Raw genomic sequence first — 12,041 nt, 5'->3', positions numbered from 1 at the left:
TCTTCCTGCCCTTATCCTGTGTTAGAGAAGACTAAGAAACCTAATTAGGTTTCTACTCTGAGTGACATATTTTCTTGGGATATGTACAGTGACACAGGAGCACCAGGAGAGACAGCCAACTTAGTTGTAGGGAGTTAGAGAAGACATCTCAAAGGAAGGGAGTCCAAACTGGGTCCTTAGAAATGAACAGAAGTGAGCCAGGCAAAAGGAAATAAATAAAGGCTCTCACCTTCTTCCAATTTGTTGTTTAATTTATAAATCGTGCTCTTAGTTTGCCACAAAGGACTATGGGTAGTTCTCCTCCCACTAAGTCATTCCCCAAAGGGTCTGTTGGGTTTCTCCTGTACGCCCTGTGAAGGTGAGTGGTCTTCGCTCCCTCCCCCAGAAAGCCAGCATCAAGAGTTTATCAGATAGGTGTGGCCCAGTGTGGTGCAGTGTCTAAATTATAGCAGAGAAGTTGGGACAAAGCAGAATGGCCCTTCCTGTCAGCTGAGGAGAACTTGCCTCCATTTATCTCAAAGGACACTCCATTTTCTCTCCCCAGCTAGTGTTTATTGCTCTTCATGCTCTTGATTTTGGATTTTTTTTTTTTAGGGCTGACAAGAACAGAAACTGCTTTTTTCCTGCCCCAACACACAACTGAAAGAGAAGAACTGAAACCTCAGCTGGGGCTCCTGCTCTCCCATTTCAGTATCTCCTACGACGTGGAGGAGCTGAGGGATACTGCTCAGGAGATGGAGCTTTTTAACTTGGTACTTGATGGACTCTTTCTTAATAAAGATAGGTGTTCATGAAAGAAAACACTACTATTTGCCACAAAGTTGGATATCTCTTCTGCCACAATTGTTTCTAGAGTGAGAAAATATAATAATAATAATGAGTGAGATTTAGATTGGCAGTTGAAGTTCTCCTCTGTTAAGAGTGCTGGGACCCTTGAGTATACAACCCAGAGGGATTGCAGGATTGATTTTTCTGCAGAATTTAAAGAAAAAAGTAGGTTAGAGTCCATAGTGGATGATATAAATGTAGCCAGTATTTGGCAGATTTGCATAACGGAGTTACCTAAAGTTTCCAGCCCTTTGATTCTCACAGTATGTTGTAATAGCTCTCCTTTGGCAAAATGCCTTATATATTCAATAGAGTTTATATTGCATAGTGATTTTTAAAGTTGTGCAGTCTGCTCTGCTATAACACAGTGTTGCACTTCCTTTAAAAAAGCCTCATATTAACAAAAGCCATGTTAGAACTTATTTCAAAGACAAAAATAGGATTATGTATACACAGTTTCAAGTTTATAATATAAAGTTTTCAGCTGAAGCATCCACTATCTAGATATTTATCTAGCTCTGGGTGTGTAATATTTGCAAGTATATATATTTGTTAGGTAAAAGTAGTAAACTAACTGATCCAAACAGGCAAAATCAGATCTGAATTTTGTTTTTGAATGTCCTTTGTGTAAGAAGGAGCCACTATCTTCTCTATCACCACTTGCCTTGATATTCAGGTTTTACTTCCATGTGTGCTTTCTCTGCATGATTTTACTAGGACTATTTCTGTATGTAACACAGGCTCTTTACACTTCCTGAAACTGGTGGTATCAGATGTTCTTCAGTTTTTTTGAAGGTGATGATGTTTTAGCTCTTGCTTTTCTTTTCATTATCACCAGCAACACTATCTACAGAAGAGCACTTCTTCTTCTTCTTCTTCTTTTTTTTTTAAAGATTTTATTTATTTATTTACTTAAGAGAGCAAGCATGTGTGAGCAGGAGGGAGAGGGAGAGAGAATCTGAAACAGACTCTGAGATGAGTGCAGAGCCCAACAGGGGCTCTGTCTCACGACCATGAGATCATGAAACCAAGGCACTAGCTGCAGGCACTAGCCACCAGGCATCTCTAGAGCAGGGCGCTTCTATGGGAGTATTCTTACCCTCAGTATCAGCAAGTATTATGATAGATGAAAGCTGGAATTGCAATAAGGTGCTGTTTTAAAAGACTCAAAATAAATACAAATAAATTATAACACAGTAGACTCTCATCAATGATAACAAAACAACATGAGGCTGTTGATCACACTGTCCCCAAAGAATAGATTATTTCCTATATTTCCAAATAATAGATTATTATACAGTGATAGTGTCCAGTTCTGATTTTCTTATAACAGTATTATGTGTAATGCCTGTGTTCACAGAATGATCACATTACAACATTTTTTAAAAGATTTTATTTATTTATTTGACAGAGATCACAAGTAGACAGAGAAGCAGGCAGAGAGAGAGGAGGAAGCAGGCTCTCCGCTGAGCAGAGAGCCCAATGCGGGGCTCCATCCCAGGACCCTGGCATCACGACCTGGGCTGAAGGCAGAGGCTTTAACCCACTGAGCCACCCGGGGGCCCCTACAACATTTTTTTCATGTGTAGGAAGAGTTCTTCTATTTGAATACTGTTTATTCTGGTTCTCTAATTCCTTAGAGCAGGATAAGCAAACTATCTGCTTCTTATTTTTAAATAAAGTTTTATTAGAATTCATCCATAGCCATTCATTTACATATTACATTTGACTGCTTTCACACCACAACTGCAGAGCTGAGTAGTTCAACAGAGACCTATGTATTATCTACAAAGGCTAAAATAGTTACTATGTGGCCCTTTAAGAAGAACTTTGCCACCCTAGCCCTAGACTAGTACTGTCTCCTTGAACTTCCTGCACTGATGGACGGGATCTGAATCTGCATGGTTCAATATGTTACTCATGCAGCTATTGAGCACTTAAAATGTGGGTAGTGTAACTGAAGCACTAAATTTTAAATTGTATTTAATTTTGATGATTCACATTTGAATGTTAAACAGCCACATGTAGCTAGGGGCAACAGTATTGGATAGCACAGCCCACAAGGTACCAGCGTTAAGTGGAAGAATCTTTAGCTTTGTAACTCATTAAACTCATTCTCTCATTCCAGAAACCTTTGTTAAGGCCCCAGTATGTGCCAGCACTGTGGTAGGATCTATGTGTTTGTGCGTGTAATAAAATACACATAAGATTGACCATTTTATCCTTTCATAAGTGCACAGTTCAGTGGCATTAATTACAAACACATTGTTGTGCAAACATCCCCATGTGGTTGGTTCTTGAGATTCATAGTCTGTGCCCTCAGGAAGTTCACCAGGTGGTGAGGAAATCATGAGGTAGTGCAGCCGGTGCAATGAGGAAGGTACTACCACAGGCTCAGTAAGCTGGGGCTCCCTCTGGAGACAGGAGGAAGAAGTTTTCTACATTTTGGCAGGAGGAATTTATGTCACAGAAAGCACTAGTAGTCTCAGTCTGAAAATGAGAGGTGAAGGAATTGACCGAGATACCTTAAAGTGTTTTAATAGGTCCCAGCATCTGGAAACTTCTCTCTAGCAACATCTTGATCAGGTTTCTGGAATGAGAATTTATCTAACCTATAGATTTTCTAGTTTACCAGGTGGCCAGAAAAAGTGAATGTATTTCTAAAGGTGGACAGATTCACTTCCCATTTAGGGTCCATCTCCAAAATATATATAAATAACTATATTACATAATTTCCAATCTTTGTTTTTTTTTTAATTTCACTTTTTTCCCAATGTTCCAAGATTCATTGTTTATGCACCATATCCAGTGATCCATGCAATATGTGCCCTCCTTAATACCCACCACCAGGCTCATCTGACCCCCCAAACTCCCCCCTTCAGAAGTCTCAGTTTGTTTCTCAGCATCCACAGCCTCTCATGGTTCGTCTCTCCCTCTGATCTCCCCCAACTCTTTTTGAAGCAGATATTCGGAACAAGTAGTACATATATACATAATTATGGCAATGAGTTAACTGAATACGTGTGCCTCACAGATACAGACATTCAACATCTGTTACTGCCATAGTCATGTTTTATGAATTAGTTTACCTCCCAAGACTGTCCCAAAGGTAACCAATAGCTGTTTTTTTTTTTAAAGATTTAAGTTATTTATTTGACAGAGATACAACAAGAGAGGGAGCACAAGCAGGGAGAGTGGGGGAAGGAGAAGCAGGCTTCCCGCTGAGCAGGGAGCCCGATGCGGGGCTCGATCCCAGAACCCTGAGACCATGACCCAAGCTGAAGGCAGACGCTTAACGACTGAGCCACCCGGGCATCCCTCAAGAGCTGGTTTTGAAATTGTCTACAATCTGAGACTTTTTCTGGGTTCCACTTCTCTCTTCTTAATCCTATTTAGGTTTCCAAAAAATTCCGAAGCATCTTCATGGAGCAGCAGAGAATGCAAACATTTCCAGATTATGATGCTGAGATAGCTAAAGTGGAGAATTTGGATTTGGCAGGTCCTGGTATGGCCTTGAAAAAGAGAGCTAACTGGACTTCCTTTATAAAGGTAAGGAGACTTGTGGTGACATTCACCTGTCACAAAGTATCCTCCAAGCAGGCCAGGCAACCTGGCAGCACCAGGTCTGTCACATTCCTACTGTCTCCTCTCCTCAATGCCTTAAGAAAACTGTCCCATGGCACAAATGGTAGGTGCTTAGCCCTGTACACCAGGTTCCCCCAGCTTCTTCCTGCTGTGTGTCTATGTTGAAGTTAGCTGCGTTGACCTGCCTTCTCTGGAAAGCCCCCATACTGTCTATTGGCTCCATTCTTCTTATTAGCGAACTTGGCTGCTTGGCTAGAACCAAGAATAACACTCAAAGGTATAATGGAGTTGTATAAATCCAGCTTTTGAACCAAAACCTATTCACTGAGTATATACTGTATGTCAGGAATGACCCTTGGTTCCGGAGATACACAAATCACAAACAATACACAAGTAAGCAGATTAAACAAGGTGATTTGGGGTAATGGTAAGCACAGTTGATCCTCATTGTTTGGGGGAGCTATGTTCTATAAAGTTGCCACAAGCCCTGAATTAACAAAAACTGAACCATTGCTCACAGGGGAAATACAAGGTTAGGTTCATCAACTGATAGATACACAACCTTGCTTTATGTGTAGTTCTGTTTAAAGATACTTTAATATAAGTTTTTGATTCATTAACATTGATCTTATGGCCAATAGCAATATAACTCATGCTCAAAGCTTATCAAACATAAATATTTCTTCCATAAGACATGTCACAGCCCTTCTGTACTTAGGAACACTAGGCAACCCTTTGGCACTATACTTAGGGGCCACTTTAAACATTGAAATCATCAACAAAAAACCACAAAAATATAGAAATGTGTCACTAACTAGACCACAAAAAGGACTCTTGTTTACATAATGAGAGCTGGGACAAGAAGTCTGAATGGAGGGGCGCCTGGGTGGCTCAGTGGTTTGGGCTGCTGCCTTCGGCTCGGGTCATGATCTCAGGGTCCTGGGCTCTCTGCTCCGCAGGAAGCCTGCTTCCCTCTCTCTCTCTCTCTCTGCCTGCCTCTCTGCCTACTTGTGATCTCTGTCTGTCAAATAAATAAATAAAATCTTTAAAAAAAAAAAAAAAGAAGTCTGAATGGACAAGAAGGCCGTGTATGACCTCAGCTGGAAATGTGGAGTTGGGTGATTCAAAATTTTCACCATTCTTTGCATGCCCGTGAATAACCAGGATAGATCTGCCAAAATTGATTTTGGGGTTACGAATAAATTTTTAGTGAGAAAAAATTTGCAAATACAAAATCCGTGAATAATGAGGATCAGCTAGATTGTGTAGGAAAGAAGTCTTACATGGTAAAGATGAATGGATGGAAAGGAGAGAAATCAAAAATTACTCCTAAGGAATGGGGCTTGAGCAAATAGGTGATTGGTGTAGGGAAAGCTAGACTTTCTGTTCTAAGTTGTTACATTTGCCTTCCAACTATAGATAACAAGGAAGTGGTTGGGTATCACATACTGGAGCTTAGAGCTAGATATAAATTTGAAAGTTACAGGTACATTGATGTATTTATAGCTAATGTATAGCTAAATGTATTACAGAACTAATTTTTGAAATATTCCCTGTTAAGGGATAAAGTAAAATTTTACATGTGGAATCTTTGTGGGAGAACTTCTCTTGCCCTATAGGTCAAGTGTGGTATCCAAAGCTGATGGATTTAGGGTTCCTCCTGCACATGGATTGTGCTGTGTGATCCCAGATGATCTCAAAAGCCAGGCACCAACAGGAACTGCTGCTGCCTTCTCCCTCCATGGATCATAAATCCATACAGACCTCTTCCAAGTCTTCACATGCTCTAACAAACTTTCTAGCAGAGACTAGATCCCATTTTAGAAGGTCCTTGAATCTCTTTGCTTGCAACTTTTATTGAGAACCATTCTGTTACGTTGTAACTTTGTGTGAACATGTTTGTCCACTAGATTAAGCCAAAATGTGATCCTTGGCAAAAGAAGATGTTGACTAGACTAAAAGAAAGGAGAAGACTAGATGTATTAATGCAACTCCAAGCCAAGTTTTTGAAGGTAAGAAAATAGCTATGTTCCCTTGTAGATAAAATTCTTGCTGAAATTATTCTCAGAAAATTGAATTTTCCTTCCTGTTTAAGAAATATTAGCCATTGATTCTCTATAAAGGCTTTATTTGGAACTTTCTAATCTAATTGCTCAAATTTTATAATACTGTTAATTTTCCGTAGAAAGTAACAATTGTTCCAGCTTTGGCACTAAGTCTTTTTGTGGTATCAGTCTATCCGCACAACCTCCTTGAGTTTGTTTCCTAATCTGTGAAACAAAAATACTGGATGAAATTATCTTATTTTTATTGTGGCAAAAAGCACATGGGATAAAATTTTCTCATCTTAATCATTTTAAGTGCACAATTCAGTGGTGTTCAGTATTTTCACACTGTCACGAAACAGATGTACTGGAACTTTTTCATCTTGCCAAACTGAAATTCTGTACCTATTAAACAACAGTTCCCAACTTCATCCTCTCCACAGCCCCTAGAAACCACCATTCTACTTTCTGTTTCTGAATTTTACCACCTTCGCACACCTCATATAAGTGGACTCATACAGTATTAGTCTTTTGGTGACTGGCTTATTTCACTAAGGACAATGTCCTCAAGATCCATCCATGTGGTTGCATGTGGCCAGATTTCCTCTCCCCCCCCCCTTTTTTTTTCAAGAACATTTTACCAGCTTTATTCTCAGTAGCCCCAAACTGGAAACACCACAGATGTCTTTCAATGGGTAAATAAATTAATCGTGGTATATCCCATGCCATGGAATACCTGTCAGCTGTAAAAAACAAAAAAACAAAAAAACCCCAACAAACTAGTGATAGACCCCAGAACCTGGATGCATCTCCAGAGAACTATAGGAGTGAAAAAAAAGTCAGTCCCATAAAGACTGTATGAGTTCATTTATACAATGCTCTTGAAATGACTAAGAGAAATGAAGACAGATTCGTAGATTGAAGGGGAGACTGGTGAGCAAGGGAAAGGAGAATGGCTCTAAAAGAGGAACACAAGGGATCCTTGGGGTGATGGATCTTTTCTATGAGCTGACATCAAACTCAATATCCAAGTTGTGATACTGTGCTAAGGTTTTGCAAGATGTTAACATTGGGAGAAATGGAATGAAGAGTACATGGGACCTCTTTATATTATTTTCCACCTCTTTTCTTAAATGGTGGTAAAATACACATACTATGAATTTTACTATTTTAACTATTTTAAAAATGTACAGGTCAGTGCCATTTAGTATATCCATATTGTTGGGTAATCATCACCACCATCCATCACCAGAACTCTTCATCTAGCAGACTGAGACTGTTTACCCATTAAACAATCACTCCTCATTCTTCCCTCCCCCTAGTTCCTGGTGACTACCAGTCTAATTTCTGTCTCTATGAGTTTGACTGCTCTAGGTACCACCTATTAGTGAAATCAGACAGTATTTGTATTTTTATGACTGACTTCTTTTACTCACCCAGGTTGACCCATGTTGTAGGATATATCAGAATTTCCTTCCTTTTTAAGGCTGAATAATATTCCCTTATGTATATCCATCATGTTTTTTGAAAATCTGTCTGTTGATGGATGTTTGGGTTGCTTCTGCCTCACGACTATTGTAAATAATGCTGCTATGGACATGGATATGTAAATACTTTTTTGAAATCCTGCTTTCAGTTCTTTTGGGTATAAACCCAGGAATAGAATTGCTGGATCATAAGGTAATTCTGTTTTAATTTTTTTGAGGAACTTCCATACTATTTTCCATAGCAGGTGCAGCATTTGACAATACTACCAGCTTTGTCTGATAGGGTTCCAATTTCTCTGAATTCCCAACAGCCCTTGTTATTTTCTTCCTTCCTTCTTTCCTTCTCTCCTTCTTTCCTTCCTCCCTCTCTCCCTCTCTTCTTCCCTTTCTTCCTTCTCTTCCTTCACCTCCTGCTGCTTCTTCTTGTTACTAGCCATCCTAATGGATGAGGTGATAATCTCATTTTGGTTTTGCTTTGCATTTCTCTGATGATTAGTGATTTTGAGAGTCTTGTCATATGTTTATCAGTCATTTGTATATCATATTTAGAAAAATGTAGCAGTCCTTTGCCCATTTTTTAATTGAGTTATTTGATTGTAATTGTTGTTGTGCTGTAGGATTTCTTTATATATTCTGGATATTAACCCCTTATCAGATGTATGATTTACAAATATATTCTCTCTTTCTATGGGTTGATTTATACTTTGTTAATTGTGTCCTTTGATGCACAGAAGTTTTAAAGTTTTAGGTAGTCACATTTATCTACTTTTGCCTCTTTTTTTTTTTTGCCCGTGCTTTTGGTGTCTTATCTAAGAAATCATTACCAAATTTAATGTTATGAAGATTTTCCCCTGTTTTTATCTAAGAGTTTTATAGTTTTAGGTCTTATGTTTACATCCTTAATTGATTATGAGTTAATTCTTTTCTTTTCTTTTCTTTTTTTAAATTAACATATAATGTATTATTTGTTTCATGGGTACAGGTCTGTGAACTGTCAGTCTTACATAGTTCACAGCACTCCCCATAGCACATACCCTCCCCAGTGTCCATCATCCAGCCACCCCATCCCTTACACCTCCCTCCCCTCCAGAAACCTAGTTTGTTTCCTGAGATTAAGAGTCTCTTATGGTTTGTCTCCCTTTCTGGTTTCATCTTATTTCATTTTTGCCTCCCTTCTCCCATGATCCTCTGTCTTGTTTCTCAAATTCCTCATATCAGTGAGATCATATGATAATTGTCTTTCTCTGATTGACATATTTCACTAAGCATAATACTCTCTAGTTCTATCTGCATCGTTGTAAAAGGCAAGAGTTTTGGGTTTTTGATGGCTATATAGTATTCCATTATATATATGCAGATATACAGATAGTACTTATGTCATAGGCTTGTTTTGAGGATTATAAGAGTTAAAATATCTAAAATACTTAAAAAAGAGTGCCTGGCACTTAAGTGTTTGATAAATGTTAGCTTTTATTAAGGGAAGAAGGCTAACTAACTACATATTTTTTATATATATATAAAATATCTTCCTTATCCATTCATCTGTTGATGGAGATCTAGGCTCTTTCCACAGTTTGGCTGTGTCCACAGTTGTGGACATTGCTGCTATAAACATTGGGGTGCATGTGCCCCTTTGGATCACTACGTTTGTATATTTAGGGTAAATATCCAATAGAGTGATTGCTCGATCGTAGGGCAGCTCTATCTTCAACTTTTTGAGGAACCTGCATACTGTCTTCCAGAGCGGCTGCACCAGCTTGCATTCCCACCAACAGTGTAAGAGGGTTTCCCTTTCTCCACATCCTCATCAATACCTGTCATTTCCTGACTGCTTAATTTTGGCCATTCTGACTGGTGTGAGGTGGTATCTCACTGTGGTTTTAATTTGTATTTCCCTGATGCTGAGTGATGTTGAGTACTTTTTCATGTGTCTCTTGGCCATTTGAATGTCTTTTTTGCAGAAATGTCTGTTCATGTCTTAAGCCTATTTTTTGATTGGATTGTTTGTTCTTTGGGTGTTGAGTTTGATACATTATTTATAGATTTTGGATACAAGCCCTTTATCTGAGATGCCATTTGCAAATATCTTCTCCCATTCCCTTGGTTGTCTTTTGGTTTCGTTGACTGTTTCCTTTGCTTTACAAAAGATTTTTATCCTGATGAAGTCCCAATAGTTCATTTTTGCCCTTGCTTCCCTTATCTTTGGCGATGTTTCTAGGAAGAAGTTGCTGCAGCTGAGGTCGAGGAAGTTGCTGCCTGTGTTTTCCTCAAGGATTTTGGTGGATTCCTCTCTCACATTGAGGTCTTTCATCCATTTTGAGTCATTTTTTGTGCGTGGTTTAAGGAAATGGTCTAGTTTCATTCTGCATGTGGCTGTCTCATTTTCCCAACATCATTTATTGAAAAAACGGTCTTTCTCCATTGGACATTCTTTCCTGCTTGGTTGAAGCAGGTCCTCCCTTTGTTGAGGGTCTATTTCTGGGCTCTCTATTCTGTTCCATTGATCTCTGTGTCTGTTTTTGTGCCATTACCATACTGTTTTGATGATTACAGCTTTGTAATAGAGCTTGAAGTCTGGAATTCTGATGCCACCAACTTCAGTTTTCTTTTTCAGCATTCCTGGGTATTCAGGGTCTTTTCTGGTCCCATATAAATTTTAGGACTATTTGTTCCATTTCTTTGAAAAAAGTTGATAGTATTTTGATAGGGATTGCATTAAATGTGTAGATTTCTCTAGGTGGCATAGACATTTTCACAATATTTGTTTTTCCAATCCATGAGCACAGAATGTTTTCCATTTCTTTGTGTCTTCCTCAATTTCTTTTTTTTTTTTTAAAGATTTTATTTATTTATTTATTTGACAGAGATAGATCACAAGCAGGCAGAGAGGCAGGCAGAGAGAGAGAAGGAAGCAGGCTCCCCGCTGAGCAGAGAGCCCAATGCGGGGCTCGATCCCAGGACCCTGAGATCATGACCTGAGCCGAAGGCAGCCACTTAACCCACTGAGCCACCCAGGTGCCCCCCTCAATTTCTTTCATGAGTGTTCTATAGTTTTCTGAGTATGGATTCTTTGCCTCTTTGGTTAGATTTATTCCTAGATATCTTATGGTTTTGGGTGCAATTGTAAATGGGATCAACTCCTTAATTTCTCTTTCTTCTGTCTTGCTGTTGGTGTATAGAAATGCAACTGATTTCTTAGCCTTGATTTCATTTTATTTATTTTTAAAAATTAATTATTTTTATAACATATAATATATTATTTGCCTCAGGGATACAGGTCTGTGAATCAACAGGCTTATGCATTTCACAGCATTCACCATATCACCTACTCTCCCCAATGTCCATAACCCAACCACCCTCTCCATAAACCCCTCCCCCAGCAACCCTCAGTTTGTTTTGTGAGATTAAGAGTCTCTAAAGGTTTGTCTCCCTCCCAATCCTGCCATATTTCATTTTTTCCTTCCCTACCCCCCAAATCTCCCACCCTGCCTCTCAAATTCCTCATATTAGGGAGATCATTGATGATTGTCTTTCTCTCATTCACTTATTTCACTCAACACAATACCCTCTAGTTCCATCCACGTCATTGCAAATGGCAAGATTGCATTTCTTTTGATGGCTGTATAGTATTCCAATGTATATATACACCACATCCTCTTTATCCATTCATCTGTTGATGGATATCTAGGTTCTTTCCATATTGCAGACATTGCTGAGCATTGATTTTTTTGTTCTGACACTTTACTGAATTCCTGTATGAGTTCTAGTTCTTTTGGGTTTTCCACATAAAGTATCATATCATCTGCAAAGAGTGAGAGTTTGACTTCTTCTTTGATGATTCAGATGTCTTTTATTTCTTTTTGTTGTCTGATTGTTGAGGCTAGGACCTCTAGTACCATGTTGAATAGCAGTGATGACAGTAGACACCCCTGCCATGTTCTTGACCTTATAGGAAAGGCTCTCAGTTTTTCCCCATTGAGAATGATACTCGCTGTGGGTTTTCACAGACGGCTTTGATAATATTGAGGTATGTACCCTCTATCCCTGCACTGTAAAGAGTTTTGATCAGGAAAGGATGCTGTACTTTGTCAAATGC

At 38.9% G+C, this 12,041-nt stretch overlaps 1 protein-coding gene across 5 annotated transcripts in view; it reads left to right on the top strand.

Moving 5' to 3' along the window:
* The window catches only part of LOC101686176, a 206,216-nt gene that overhangs the window by 42,646 nt on the left and 151,529 nt on the right, over positions 1–12,041 (top strand). For all 5 annotated transcript variants that reach the window (XR_006606817.1, XR_006606816.1, XR_006606819.1 and 2 more), the window contains exons 9-11: positions 595–752; positions 4,225–4,377; positions 6,324–6,425. Coding sequence is in view for 1 of the 5 variants with exons in the window: in XM_013056673.2 (XP_012912127.1) it covers positions 595–752; positions 4,225–4,377; positions 6,324–6,425 (413 nt within the window). In the remaining 4 variants the exon portion in view is untranslated. The remainder of the gene's footprint in view (positions 1–594; positions 753–4,224; positions 4,378–6,323; positions 6,426–12,041) is intronic.

This window comes from Mustela putorius, unplaced genomic scaffold (genome assembly GCF_011764305.1).
Source record: "Mustela putorius furo isolate JIRA1106 unplaced genomic scaffold, ASM1176430v1.1 tig00000450_pilon_pilon_pilon, whole genome shotgun sequence".
Lineage (NCBI taxonomy): Eukaryota > Metazoa > Chordata > Mammalia > Carnivora > Mustelidae > Mustela > Mustela putorius.
The sequence above is the reverse complement of the archived record's forward strand: the minus strand, read 5'-3'. Positions and strand labels throughout refer to the sequence as shown.